This window comes from Pelodiscus sinensis, chromosome 2 (genome assembly GCF_049634645.1).
Source record: "Pelodiscus sinensis isolate JC-2024 chromosome 2, ASM4963464v1, whole genome shotgun sequence".
Classification (NCBI taxonomy): Eukaryota; Metazoa; Chordata; order Testudines; family Trionychidae; genus Pelodiscus; species Pelodiscus sinensis.
Window position 1 is genome coordinate 256,440,617 of NC_134712.1, and position 15,174 is coordinate 256,455,790.

The 15,174-nt window shown below is 53.4% G+C and overlaps 1 protein-coding gene across 10 annotated transcripts in view; it reads right to left on the reverse strand.

Annotated features, from left to right (window-relative positions):
- SCAP (SREBF chaperone) overlaps positions 1-15,174 on the reverse strand; it is a 101,104-nt gene that overhangs the window by 24,276 nt on the left and 61,654 nt on the right. For all 10 annotated transcript variants that reach the window (XR_012902157.1, XM_075923017.1, XM_075923015.1 and 7 more), the window contains 5 exons: positions 12,097-12,209; positions 11,111-11,205; positions 2,021-2,119; positions 1,378-1,596; positions 218-636 (listed from right to left, as the gene is read on the reverse strand). Coding sequence is in view for 9 of the 10 variants with exons in the window: in XM_075923017.1 (XP_075779132.1) it covers positions 218-636; positions 1,378-1,596; positions 2,021-2,119; positions 11,111-11,205; positions 12,097-12,209 (945 nt within the window). In the remaining variant the exon portion in view is untranslated. The remainder of the gene's footprint in view (positions 1-217; positions 637-1,377; positions 1,597-2,020; positions 2,120-11,110; positions 11,206-12,096; positions 12,210-15,174) is intronic.

Consider the following 15,174-nt stretch of genomic DNA (forward strand, 5'->3'; position numbering starts at 1 on the left):
CTCACTGCAGCGCAGCCACCTCTGGGGAGGAGGGAAGTCACCAGCACCCACTACGCCAAGCACCAGTGAGGAGGGAAGAATGGCCAAGGGCAAACCCCCCTGCCATGCAGGGGTTGGAAGGGCTGCCCGCAGGGAGCTGTGTTCATCTGTCCAAGGGCGAAGGGCTGAGCCAGACCCGATGGGGCAGCTCTGGGCACCTGGCCAGTGCCGCACTTGCCTTTTGGCCAGGGTGATGTTGTAGTAGCTGAAGAGGGAGGGCCAGTGGCGGAAGGAGAGCTTCCTCCAGATCTCCTCATCCTCCACTCCCCACGTGACCTCCGCCTTGGAGCCAGGCTCCGGCTGCCCGCTGCCGTGGCGCTCCAGGCCCTGGGCCCACAGCTGCTGATCTGCCTCCAGCGCCTCCTTCTGCTCCCGCTGCTGCTGCGTCTGGTTCTCTGACCGCTGCACGGACTCTGACGGGAAGACCGAGAGGGCGAGCTTGGTGTCCCCAGCCGAGAGGAACCCTCCAGGAACGGGCATGGGAGGCAGCCCCGCTTCGCCCAGCGGGCTCTGCTCTGTGACTTGCGATGTGAGGTAGGTGCGGAGGCCAGCGGGATCCGTGTACACCAGGATTCCAATCCAAATCACCGTGCCAGCCTGCAGCGCACAAGTGAAGAGACAAGGCTGTTGAGCTCACAGGCCCTCAGCACCATCCCTGCACAGACACCAGGGCAGAGGGGTGGCCAAAGCTCAAACACATCCCCTCAGGGCGCACCCTGGCCTGAGGGACAGACCTGCTTCCCAGCACGGACACCCACAAACTCACCCTGCAAAGAGGACCTGCAAACCACCCACAGCACCACTTGGCTCCACCTGAGACCCCTGTTCCTCCCCCGCATTCAGTGCCCTGCACCTGGGGAACAGGCTCCCTAAGGACAACAGGGCCCCATGACATGGTGCAGAAAATGCTTTAGCTGCTAATGTGGTAAAATCCTGCTTTCACGCTGCCCCCAGGACCTGACCTCTCCCTGGCTGGTCTGCAAGGGTCTCTGTCCTCCCTTTACCCAACCACACCTGAAGAACCACCTCCAGGGTTGGGCAAGAGCCCTTCATGTTGCAGGATGAGGGGGAACTGCCAATCAATGGCCACACTACAGAGACAAACAAGTGGCCACATGGCAGCATTACAATCTTGACTGCACCAGGGCTCTGCTTAATTTAATGGCAGCAAACACTTCTCTGAGGGCAGCCACCACTCACAAGGGAGGGCAAGGACTGCTAAGGAATGAGACACCGAGAGTATCTTTTGGGTGTCTGCTCCATGGAACTACAGCCAGGGCAGGGTGTGTGCACAGCCAGCGGAGAGGTGAACCAGACAACCAACAGCACAGGGCATACCATGATGAGCCGCTGGGCCAGACGGGTCCTGGCAAAAAAATAGATCACCCGCAGCCTCTTGGGCAGGCGCAGATTCCTGAAGGACGACGGCTGCAGGGTGATGGTGTGCGGGGTGGCTGGCCGCATGGCTGGCTGGCGCTCGTACCGCTGGGAGCGGCTCATTGGCTTTGCCGAGGGCATGCAGGCTTCTGCTGGCAGCCGTTTGTTCAGGTCAGCAAGCTGCCAACAGGAGAGAGAGCATGTGGATCAGAGCCACAGAGACTAGGGCCTTCTTTGAGAGAAACTAACATGCGATCAGTTAGCTGCATGCGCTTCGGAGCCAAGCCCCTGCCTGCTCACACACACGGCCATGTCTCCACAGATGGAGGCCTATATCTGAAAGCCAGTCACACCTGTCCTCGGTCTCTCATACCATGCGACTGCAGCTGCTCACTTTCATGCCCAACTGCTCTTGCTCCTGCTCCCGAGGCCTCCCCACTCACCCCCAACTCCAGACACCTTGCATGCACTCCTGCCCATCCGAACCAGCCTGCTTGCTCTCAGTCATGTAACAAAAAGCACAGGTGTAAGCTGTCCTCATCTAGCTGCATGGCACAACCCCAGAAAGCTCAAGGGTGAAAACCTCCCCCCGCCTGTCCCCTACCTCCATCCGGCGAATGTCAATGGACAGTACGGTGGTGAAGAAAAACATCTGTAGGAAGAAATCGGACACCAGGCCAACCACAGCAAAGAGGCAAAACTCCTGCAGGACACAACACAGCCACGGGTCAGCAACGGGCTTTCTGAGCCTACAGTAGCTCTTTTAACCCTACAGTAAGCAGCATAGCAAAGGCCTGCCCATGATGCAGCCTTGAGTGTACTTGACTAGCAATCCCTGTTACCTTTGTGTGTGTGTGATGTTTGTTCTGGCAAAAGGTGCTCAGCTGGTCATTCTGGAGACTGTATAGTCATTGGACAAGCCTAATGTTCTTTGCATTGCTCATCTAAAAGTCTCAAAGTGCTTTGGGGAAACTGAGGCAGGATTATTCACATCTGCAAAGCAAGGCAGTGGCAGAACTGGGACCTAATCCCAATCATGTCAGCTAACCCCGAGATTACACTGCCCCAATCAGAAGCAGCACCAGTTTTCTTGGCACTGATCCATCACTTAGTCTCACTCCTGACTCGATGGGACCTGATACAGAGATGTGGGAGTTCATCTCTAAGGTTAGTCAATTACTGCTACAAGGAGGCCAGTTTATGTCAGCTCTGCTGGCCATTGTGTGGTTTCACACTGTCCACCAAACAGACAACCGGCAGTCCCCCTAGGCTCTTTGCACGGAGGAGGATGGATTCCATGAACTAACAGGTCATCTCAGATTCTAACTAAGGATGTTAAGTATCAAGTACATGACTAATCATGTACGCGATACAATTTGTATTGAATACATGATTAGTCGATAAGGGGCCGCTGCGGCTCTACAGTTTAAATGGAGTAGGAGCCAGGTGTGCACGTAGCCCGGCTCCTACTACATTTAAACTGCAGAGCTGCAGTGGGAGTAGGTGTGGGACCCAGTGTGAGCCGGGACTGCTTCAGTGCCAGCTTGTGCCAGGTCCAGACTGCTGCATCTCTGCCTTTCAAATGCAGTAGGTGCCAGGCAGCTCTTAATACATTTAGAAGGCAAAGTCGCAGTGGTCTAGACCTAGCACGAGCCAGGACCCTCGCTACAGCTCTGCCTCTCTTGCCCCGTACCACAGAGACGGTGCTTTTAAGCTGGCTCCCCCTAGCACCGGCTCCTGCTTCCACCCTCCCCTTGCTGCCTCTGATATAGGGAAGTCTGATATAGAGGCAGCAAGGGGGGGCGGGAATGTGAGTACTCAACTCAACTACTCTTTTGCATCCCTATTTCTAACCACTTTGAAACCTGGCCTGCAAAATGGACTTGCCAGCCCCCTGCAATACTCAACTCTCACCAGCAGGTGTCACTGCAGGAACAAGGCTCGCGAAAATTCCAACCTCCCAGATGAATAGAAAATTACCTGAGCTCTAAAACTACCGGTAAACAAATGCAGTCACCCTGCGCATTTCTCTGGGGAGCCCTTTCCCCAAGACTGAGGGGGGACATGAGAGCAGTTTTCAAGTACCTCAAAGGGTGTTACAAGCCGTAGGGAGACAAAGTGCTCTCCTTGGCCTCTGAGGATAAGGCAAGAAGCAGTGGGCTTGTATTGCAGCAAGGAAGGTTTAGGAAAAACTTCCTAGCTGTCAGGGTGGTTAAACACTGGAATAAGTTGCTTAGGGAGATTGCGGAATCTCCACCCCTGGAGATATTTAAAAGCAGGTTTGATGGACATCTATCAGATGTGGCTATTTGGCTGGCTGCGTGTAGCTAGTTTGCTGTAACAGTAGCCATTATAGTGGCTACTGCTTCAGAACTGGTTGGACACCACAGACCTAGGTGGTGCTTGGTCCTGCCGTGAGGGCAGGGGACTAAACTCGATGGCCTCTCGAGGTCCCTCCCAGTTCTAGTGTTCTAGGATTCTGCGATTCCAGAAGATACTCTATCACCTGGCGACTCGCCCATGTGCTCCTTCCTGTGGCCAAGGCGATGAGCGATAGTTATAAAGGTGTCTGGAGACACAGCAGACTCGGCACGCAGGATGCAGAGCGAAGAGGACAAACACATATGGCTTGCCCGCTGGCTGCCACCCCGGGAAGTGCAATCTCACCCCTTGTGAAGCCAGCCAGGCTCTAGCCTCTCAAATGGGGTTACGAAGAGCCACTTATTTTGGGCCCTTGGCCTGCCAGGCTTGCCTCCTCACCTCACATGCTGAGCTGGTTATGTCCTGTCCCCACCCAGGCACAATGGGACAGAAAGGGAGAGGGTGGCTCCTCCACTCTAACCCCCCCACCATGCCAGGCCCGTTCCCAAACCCAAGCAACACAACTGCCTGGAGCTGCAGATGGAACTGGCAATGTACAGGCCCAGCAGGCCATGTGGAAATATTCACGTACCCCTCTGACAACAAGGCCACAAGCAAAGGCAGCTCTTCACTAGTTACCTCCTCCTGCTCCTTCCCCAGTAGCTTGGCTGGGGACTTTGGGAGAGGCAGGAAGAGGAGCACAAGGCCAAATCCACCCGCTAGATGTGGGTCCAGAAGAGAACCGCCTTCTGGATTTCATATCTGCCCCCACACCAGGGACTCCACAAAGGCTGTGCCTGCTCTGCTCTGTACAGAATTCTGCAGGGCGCTTGGGGGTGAAGCTACACCTGAACCAAGGGATGCCGGCAGTAAAAGTCTGTCTGGTCATGCTTGCACCAGGCAGACTCTGGTCCGGCTCCATCTGCAGCAAAGCTCTGGTGGATTTCTGGGAGAGCACGGTTGGGCCTGCAGTCTGCAAATGTCAAATGTTTCCCACGAGCAAGGTAGGCAGGACAAGGGCAGGAGTGGGAGGACGCAGGGCTAGTCCTCAAAGCACCAAGGTGAATGCAATGTCTCAGAGCCTGGGGTTTCTCCACCGGGCTTCCCTAGGGCCACCACTCCAGGGGAAAGGGGCACCCTCAGTCTGTAGTGCTGAGACTCCCACAATTACAACCTGCACCAGAGCGCTGCTTGCAAAATGGCTCCTATCAAACCAAACCCTGCTCTGGACATGGAGAGAGCAGCAGGTAGGAGGAGAGGGGGCAAATTCTCCTCCCCCAGCTCAGATCGGCTGTCCAGGTGTTCCTGGGAGGAGGAGGTGTCATGGTTAAATGCTTGGAGCTGAGCCCTGGCCTTATTCCTCCTCCCCCTGCTCGTGTCTCCGTACCATGCAGTGCCTAGATGACTTCAGCACCGCACAGCTCACTTTGGCGCATACAAACCCAGTCCCTGCCAGATTTCTACAGCCCAACTCCCTCTCGCCGCCAGAGCTCCCTGGACTCTGACACGAGGACAGCGTGTTATCTTCCTGCGTCCTTCGCTCCCAGAGACACAGATAAGGGGGAGACACACACCAGACTCCAGCAGCACCACTGGCCTGTTCATTTCAGAGCTGTGTCTGAGCAGAGTGACCCCTGCAGCCTTCACCATGCCCCTCTGGCACCCACGGCGTTACGGAGATTGTGTAACACGCTGCCAGCGACCCAGACGCTGAATGCTCTGGAGCTGAGGCTTAGGCCAGGTCTACACGAGGGGCAATGTTGAACGAAGATACGCAACTCTGGCTATGTGAATAGCGTAGCTGGAGTCAACGTACCCTAGCTCCAGTTACCACAGCATCTTTACTCCGAGGAGTCTCTCCCAAAACTCCCTTTACTCTTCTGATCAGCGGTCAACTCAGTGGATCTTTACTAGTCCCACCAAATCAACCCCCGGGAGATCAATCTCCGCAGCCCTGATCTCCCGTAAGTGTAGTCAAGGCCTTGGAGCAAAAGGGATGAAGTAGGTAGCCCCTACAGCTGCCCTCTAACAGGCTTGGCAGTTGGGGGAGGGGGTTCGTGATGGAACTGGTTTCTCTGATTGGTAGAGACGTTCGGTGCTCTGCTGCTATCACCCTGTACACATGGCTGATTGGGAGTGAAGCAGGGCTGGTCAGGGATTACATAGAACCAGCAGCAGGGGTGGTGCATGTGGCCGAGTAACCCTGGTACGCAAAGAAGAGACGCAGGAGCGAGTCAGGTTCTGGTCCCAGCGTGTCCCTGGCCCGTGGAAAGCCACTCCACCTTCAGGGCCTCGGATTCTGCAGCTGGAGAACAGGGAGAGCACTGCCCACCTTAGTGGAACACGGGGTTCAGCGGCTGATCGGGTGGGAAAGAGCTGGAGAGAAGGTTACAGAAATGGAGCCATTTCAAGGGAAGCACAGAGGAGCGCAGGCTGCAGCCAGGAAGTGGAGCATGTCACTGGGGAAGAGGAGGTCACGACAGGCAACGTGCACGGCAGCATGACCTGACAACTTTGACACTGAGTAATGGAACAAGAATGATGCCAGCTCCACAGGGAATTATTGGCCAGTCCTCCGGATCCCAGAGTGGTAAGTGAATTATATTCCTAGGTATACACACCAGAGAGATGGCTCAGTGACACGTCGTGCACCCCCAGAGTACCTATACTGGGGACACCAGCAATCCAACCAGAGGACCACAGTCAAAGTCCTTTCTAGGGCTGTCTCGGTCACTTGCCGGCAGACACTGCAATTCCACCTCCAGAGTTGGAGCTGTTGGGCTAGCCCTGAAAATCCTGCAGCTCAATGCTGAGGGATTGCTGGCAGCTAATGCCGCACGCACGACACAGACATCACCTGCCCACCCGCAGGAGAGGCACACTGCCACTGCAGGAGCTGGGTGCTTCAGGAGAGCCCGTCTCCATCTCCTGTGCCATGCCTGGGCACCACATGTGGTCATGCCACCTACACCCTGCCAATCATCTCAGAAGCTGCTTTGCTCCACTCATACCTACTGTCTGTCAGGTGAGTCAGGTGGGAGGTTTCCAGCTCACAAATGTTTACAAGACCCTAAATGTTAACTGGGACCAGCAAGTTCTGCTGAGACTAGCTCCCCCAGCTAATGCCTTCAACAGGCAATTACCATCCTGACTGGGGACACTTAGGGAGCATCTAGGCAGCGGCGCTATTTCAGGATACTTCCCGTAGCCCGAAACAGTGTTTCCTGTGTCTTGACAGCACACCAGTTATTTCAAAATATTTCGATGTCCCTGTAAACCTTGTCCCACAGGGATTAAGGGACATTTTGGAATAGTTCTCCGTTTTGAAATAATAAATTTCAAAATAAGCTATTTCAAAATTAACCCAAAAGAAGCTATGCAATTTGCATAGCTCAAACTGCGCAGCTTATTTTGGGCTAAGGGTGTAGGGTAGACACACCCTCAGTGTCAGGCACTAACACAGAGCCATTGGAGTGGGCATTTAACAATGATTCTACCCTTATCCGTGAAGCAAAGCTGGGGGACACCTTCAACCTCAGCAAGATGGTCTTGTGAATAAACTCTAGATTTGTGCTGGGTGTCACCTGGGTATGGTCACTCCCAACCTGCATTATGTCTGACTTGGAAGACTTCACGCATAGTTACACAGACCTTCTGTTATCCATCTGTCTATTACCCACTCCCAATCATTAGATCCTGTAACAAGCCAAGTTGGAACTAGAGATGTAAGTGACTAATTGACTAGTCAACTAGTTGCTTCCCGCACCCCTGTTGCCTCTATCAGAAAGAGGCAGCAAGGGGTGGGGGAGGGTTGGAGATGCCAGGGGGAGCCAACTTAAAAGCCTGTTCCCCCACATTCCAGCTCCGTGGGAGGAGGCAGGGCGCAGCAGCAGTGCTCCCACGGGGGCTCTTGTACATTTCAAAGCGGAATGCCACATGGAGCTTGGGGCCAGTGTGGGACGCAGTGGTCTCCCGCAAGCCCCAGGCTCCATGCAGCATTTCAATCTTTGAAATGCACAAGAGTCCCTGCTGAGGCTCTTGTACATTTCAAAGGCCGAACGCATGGCACTTCCACTCTGAAATGTAGCAACAGCCAGGCGGCCTCTTGCTACATTTCAAAGCAGAAGCGCCCTTACTGACTAATCGAATAGTCGACGGAAATTCCATCCACTGTTCGATCAGTTGATTAATCTAAATGTAACATCCCTACTTGGAACTTCAGGAAGGCAGACTAGATGACACCACAGAGGCCTTAGAAAAAAGTGCTCCCTCCATACATTCATGCCTCATCCTGCTTGATGAAGCTTTCAGTTGAGCCCAAAGAGTCATTTTCAAGCCCACCCTTGTATCCATCCTGCACTACCATCCAGTCTACACTGTGCCTTTTGATGCTGAATGTACTAAGCAGTCTATGTGAATCCTCCAGATATTGCTGATCAGCTAAGCAAATCATTGGATGCTGCTAGACAGGCATGATGGGAAGAGACGACTTGGAATCTAGATGGCATTCACTCCTGCCTGAATTGTTGGAATTTGATGTGCTGTCTCGCTGCAGCTCGACAATCCCCGGAAGCCCTACGCTGACCACCTGTCACATCAAACCAAGAAGTCAGCCGTCTGCTGAATGTGTGAAAGGCCCCAGAGGAGAAGCATCAGACAAGTCCATGACTACGTGTGTCAGTCCTATCGGAGGAACACCAGTCAGCGACAGAAAGCCATGTCACACCACGGTGCTAGACAACATTCTGAGTGACACCAGGAGCGGCACAGCTGCTGGCTATGACAACACAGCGCCAGTTTCTGAAGCACCTCTGGACTTGTGCTTGATAGTGGCTAGTGGAGTTAGTTTTTCATGCAAGCAGTCAACAAAGAGCCATTTCTGAAGACATGGGGAATGTAAAAGGTCACTGATTTCCTGAAACCTGGGAGAGAGCTACATAATATTGCAAGGCCTGTACTGATACCCCTGTTGATCTGTGCCATTCAAGGTGCTAGGAAGGGATGTAATAGTGTAAATGGTTAACTGGTGAGCCTGGGCTCATCAGTCAACCTTCTCGGTTACACGCAGGCCCATCCCCCCAGCATAGAGAAGGGGGAGCAGGTGGGAGCCGGTGCTCCCAGGGAGTCAGCTTGTAAGCAGGCTTCCTCCAAGCACCAGCTCTGGGGGAGATGCCTGTCCCCCCATACTGCTGCCTCTAGTACAGAATGTGGGTAGTCAGGAAGTGTTGGCAGGGAGCCAGGAGAACCAATGGGAAGAAAGTGCTGAGATGTGAATTGAAAGGGAATCTGCCTGCTGCATTTCTGTTGCATGAGTTCAAGCCAGGAGCTGGGGGAAAGATGAATTGAACCAGGCAGGAATACCACGCCTAGAAAAGGACTGGAACTTGGAACTACGGATATGAGAGTAGATAGGGAATGTTTTCAGTTAAATACAATCAGATTATTTTTTGTTTTGTGGTTTGGTTAAATTCCTCTGTGTTGAGTTGATGTGCCCCCACCCCCCCATACAATGTAACTGAAGCTGAATCCCAGGGAAGCAATTCTCTGTGTTTTATCTGTTCTCAGTTGCTCTGTAACACTTGGCAACTAACTATACTTTACTGAGTGTGTCTTTTTTGGTTTGGTTTGGTTTAATAAAATCACCTTTTTCAAGGCTATGATCTGATTCCTGTATCCTATAAAGCAGGAGGGTCTTTGTGCATGTGTCTGAGATGATGGGTCAGCTATTAGAAATAACACTTTGTTCTCAAGCTCTCTCCTGAGCAAGGATAACAGAGCTTGGGGTACTCTACGAAAAAAAGTTCCTAAATGAGTCTTCCAAGGTTCAAAAAGAAAGGGGTTTTGCACTTGGGTGGTGGCAGCATGCCACCTAGGGCCAGTGAATCTGTGACAGGCAAGGTATTTTAAAAGTCTCTTGTGGGCCCCCACCTACGCTCAAAGTGCCGAAGTGGGGAACAGACTTGACACCTGGCCACACTGCATATGCTGTGCTGTGATCAGGGCAGCTCTCTTCAGATACGCAAGGTAAGTCTTGGACGGGGTTCGGATGAGGAATCCAGACCCTGCAAGACCCCTCCCTCTTGAAAATCAAGTCCACAGGGAATTAAGTCATCACAAAATCTCTAGCATAGTGGTCCTAAAATTGATTTAATCAGGCCCCTCTTGCATCTATCCTCGTTCATGCTCTTCCTCTACAAGTACATCTATCCCAGCCCAGTGCTGCAGGCAGGGCAGACAGCAGCGCTAGTTCCGAAAGGTGGCACTGTGAAAAGTGCTATTTCTAAAGTCTGTTCACAATAGACTCAACACCTCACTGCCACCCGTACTTCTGTGCTGCTACTGTCACCTAGGGCTGGCTGTCAGAGGCCCATCGCCTCCAGGTGATGGATTAGGTGGGAGGGAGGGGATGCAGGAGAGTCCAACCTAGATTGCCTCCTGGTGAGTTTGGACAGTAGAGTTCTTTCAATCAACCCCCATGTGGCAAGGCTCCAGCTGTCCCCTTTATCCCCACCTCCCTGTTGCGCACAGCCCTTTTGCATGAAATCCAGGCACCCAGGGCTGACAGTCAGAGCTCGTAAATAAAACACCACCACACAGCTCGCACCTCCCTTGATGCATTCCCATACCTTCGTGGGGAGGCCCGCCCCATAGTTTAAGAACTGCTGCTCTAGATCTTAGGTTTACAGCTCATCTGAAAGACAGCTCCATCCACCAGCACAAGGTCCCCTAACGTCACACTGTGGCAGGGATTCAATACTGAATTCGACATCCAAGGGAAGAGTCTTATTGCTATATCTCTGGTAATACAATTCTACCTCCTCAAAAGGGCAGGAGTATTACCTAGGGGCGAGAACAAACAACAGGGAACTGGCATTCCACACCTACTGCTGTCTCTAAATTGTTATGCGACAACAAGCACATTACAACAGCACTCTGCCTCAGTTTCCACAACAGTTAAAGGAGATTTTACACACCCCAACATGGCACTTCGAGATCTGGTGTTTGTAAAGCACTTGAGAAGGTATTGGAGAAGGCAGCTCACTATAAATTCTCCTAAAGTTCCAATAGGACACAGAACGCTTCACTTCCTGTCCTAAAGTGTTGGGTGGTGCACCCATCCACTCTAAAACTGCTGTGGGGTTTCACCCCGACGATGGCTGCACCTCAATGGGGAATGAAGTGTCCTTGTGCATAGAATTCATAAAGCCCACTGAAAGCCTATGGGAGGTGCCAGCATATTACTGAAAATCAGCTACTGACATTGTGCTCACCGGTGAGTTTACACACTTCTCCACAAAATCCGTAACGATTTACACACATGATTTACACACACCTGGATGGCTGGGACGAGCGTGAAATACCCAATCAGGATGATCCCAAGCTCCGTGGCCATGTTCTTCATAATAGACCAGCTCTCGTTGCTCAAGCCTAGAGAAACAAAATTACAAGTGATTACAGGGTGCTGGTAATCAGGACTCCAGGTTCTAAATCCTGTGGCTGCATATGACCTTAGAAAAAGCTCTTTCCCTATCTGTAAAATGGGGATAATACTCAAGAGACCCAGGCAGCAAAGCAGGATTATGTATATTATTACTGGAGACAGGAGTCTCTAAGGTTAGAAAAAATTAATTTATTTAACTACCTGGAGAGACCAACCCTCGTAGTCCAGGGAGCTCTGGATCTGAGCCAATCCATCATAAATATGGGCGAGCCCTCTTTTTTGCCCCTCACTCCATAAAGGGAGTACAAGTCCCTGAATAAGGTACAAGGGATCATGCCAAATTCTTCACATGGTTTTGGCTGATAACACGCTCAACCCCGAGACATTCCCACTGCCTGACAGACACACGTGCAGAGCGGCGTGCACTCGCTTTCCTTGTAATAGTGCCCCAATCAGCATAGCCTGTTGTACTACCTCAGCGTGCACGGCTCCACCTTGAGCTAAGCAGTCTAGCCCCAGGGGGCACTGCACCACAGAGAAGACAGGAACCCTACTGTAGAACCTCATGGGGCCACGAGGCCTATAGAAGGCACTTTGGCTACTCATGCCGTGAGACGACATGGCACTAATGGTCCCTAGCAGGAGATGCTGCGACCTTCCACCTGCCAGTGCTTATTTCACAGCAGCTCATGTAGCATGGATGAACCGTGGCTGTGTTCCTGGTGTCAAGAACAGCACTTGATGGGCTTGCACGGACTCCTGGAGCCAACCAGCATCACGCTGAAATGGCCGTTACTCCCAGAGTGCAGGACACACATCCCTCAGTGCAGGGGTCCAGGAGAATGGGAATTTTCCTCTTGCCACAGCCAGACAGGTACCTTGTGCGATCCTCAGTTTCACTTCCAGGTCAACGGGTGTGGAGACAACCGATTTGGTGAGAACCAACACATTCTCCAGGCCAATCACCACCACCAGGTACGGAAAAATCTCCCTAGGAAAACAGAGCCAAGCGTGAGACACAAGGGAGCACCAAATGCCCTTCAGCGTAGTGTAGGGCAGGGCTGGTTGTGGGCTCTCATTCGATATGCCCGCGAGCTGCCAGAAGGGGCCCTTTCACACAGAGCTGTTCTGGGACCTGATAAGAGGCTGCGTCTTGTCTGGCTCGGAAGGAGGGTAAAGTTTTGGCAATGCTGTGTTGCTACAGGCTGAGCATCACGTGCCATCCTTACGTGAGATTTAAGCTCAGGGATCGTGCCCTTCTGTTTCTGTGCAGCGCCTCACCCAGAGGGCCCTCAGGCAGGGTAAGAGCTTTGAACACTACCGCAACAAGGTTGATCATGAACGGCCAGTAAATGAAAATGAGCAAGTTGGGGAAGAGTCAGACCCAGGCGCCAGTACAAACCTCATCGAAGAACCCCAGGCAATCCTTCCACTAACCAAACCAAAGCAGTGCAGCGAGAGCCCGGGGAGCAGGATCCTTACCCTACAGCTGCCACTGCAAAGCCTCAGCCCTGCTACAATCAGACACTGGGGAATGCCCCCAAAGGATGCCCGAAGCCGGGGGAAGCCGTCTGTGCAGGACAGTGCGATGCAGATGGAGGCTGACGCAAGAGGAAGCAGCCTGGCCCAGTAGGGAGTCAGAGGAGGGCAGTGCCAGCTGGATGGGCACTAAAGGCCTGGGAGTGGGGTTTCCTAACTCCGCCCTTCCCGCCACGGAACGAAATCCCTTCAGACTATCTGTGTCACTTGTCGGTGATCAGCGAGTGCTGCCGAGCTGCCTCCTGGAAAGCGACGTCAGACCTGCTGGAGCTTGCGCTGTACCAATTGGCTCTGCCCTGCCTCAGTCTCCCTGCTGCTCCAGAGGGATCGTGTCCTATGCTACAAGGCAGCCCAGGTCAGATCCAGGCCTCCCTGCTGAGCCTGGCAGCTAGCTCACTGTAGGGGGAATAGGTTTGCAGCAACATGGACCCCCAGAGCTCACTGCTCCTTTCCCCCTTTGATCACTGGCCAAGCATGGAACTAGTGATCTAGAGTGAAATGCTCCATGGCCCATGAGGCCACCAGCCCCCCTTGCAGCCTTTCTATAGGCCAATATCATGAAACTGCCAGTGTCCTGACCCAGCTTCAGTGCGAGCAGCTACAACTAGGGGTATAGCAGTGCAGTCAACTAACCGATAAGCAAACGCATATAGGTTAATTCTATAGACTACACGCATTTCCCTTCCGGACCCTCATTTTTAGCAGGCTGGCCAGCAGCCCGGCTCAGTCCTGGCTCGTGCCGGGTCTGGGACCTACCCTGGCTGCAGCTCTGCATTTAAAGTGTATTAAGGAGCCAGGTGGGCAGGCAGCCTGGCTCAGTTTCAGCTCGTGCTGGGCCTGGGAGCTCAGTCCCCCCCGGAACAGGGGCTGCTCCTGGCCTCACCCCCGGCGACTATAGAATAGTTGACTAATCTATAAGAATTTGTGAGGTTAATCGACTATTCAATTAACTGATATTTAACATCCCTAGTTACAACCTGCCTGCCTGATGAGGAGACACACCAACTTCTCAGAAGGGTTCTCAAACGGCCACCACCGGCTCTAGAGAAGGGAGTTGGGAAAGAGGGGGGGCGATGCAAAGAACCAAGACATTTCTGAACAGCATAAGCAACCACCTACCCTGGGCCAAGCAGCGCCCCGCAAGGGAGGGCTTTGAGGCCAGGTTTGAAAGCGAATAGGGAGTTAGTTTTTTTCAAAACAATTTTCCATGGTCCCTACTGGGCCTCCAGTCATGCCTGGCGCCTACAGCCACTACGCTCTAGGCTGCTCCCAGTGGCTGGGCGCAGCTGCTCCGAGCATAAGGCCAGTACCCAGGGTTTGCAGAGAGTGGCAGGTTCCATCTAGCCCTCCGCCATCGTCTGCCAGACTCAACCACAGACATGGATCCCCTGCAGGGGCTCAGAATCCATGTCCCTGAGCAGGACAAGCCTTGGCCACGTGAGGTAGGAATGCAGCAGGAGGCAGGCTAGCTAAGCGATGGGGCTGGAGGCAAAGCAATCCTGGTGATTGATTTTACGGCTGCTACCTGCGTTGAGCCCTAAGGACCACACGCTGCCCTTGGTTGTCCACAAGCAGCTGCCACCGGCTTCAGCGGCAGCCACACACGTGTGAGGGCAGACCAGTTCGCTCCTGTCGTCGTGCTTCCCCCCGCAAGGTCGAACTCTGCGTTTTGGGAAGCGAGGGTTCTGGCCCCGCTCTCTCGCCCCAACTGATCCGTTACACAAACACGGCAGCAGCATGGGCACTGTGTCTGAGCACGAGACAGTCACAATCCTGTCCCCGGCTGCACCAGCGCAAGCCACCAGCGAATGGGAGCGAGTGTGCAAAACAAGCTGTGCGACTGAGCTCTCAGCCAGCAGTGGTGTGACCCAAAGGCCTCAGCGCCCTGGCCAATGAGCTGTGCCAGGAGAGGGGGTGCTGCGCTCACACCAGACTTAGCTGAGAGCCGCAGGGGCATGGTCACAGTCTGAAGGTCACTGCGAGGGAATCGCTCTGAAGGTCACTGCGAGGGAATCGCTCTGAAGGTCACTGCGAGGGAATCGCACAGGCCCTGGCCAATGGCCTCGCAATGCTTGCGTAAGAAAGTGTGGCAAGCAATACACGGGAGAGGAGGCCAGGGAGAAGGGAGCATGGTCTAGAGCCCTCTCTCTATCACGGCAGCGCTCGCCAATGCAGCACATTCTTCAGCTTCCCAAGGAATCCCGTTTACTCTACACCGTCCCCACACCTGTATTTCATGACACGCTGCTGAGGTTTCCACCAGCAGCCCGTAAGTCCATCACAGCAGCTGCCAAGGCAAGCAGAAGGGGGTACTGGAGACTTTGCTCACCCCGAAAGGCTTCGGGAACAGTGTGGGATCGTGGGAGAAGATTGGCGGCTGGCGGTTGCTGCTAAAACAACCAGCAGACAGCCAACAC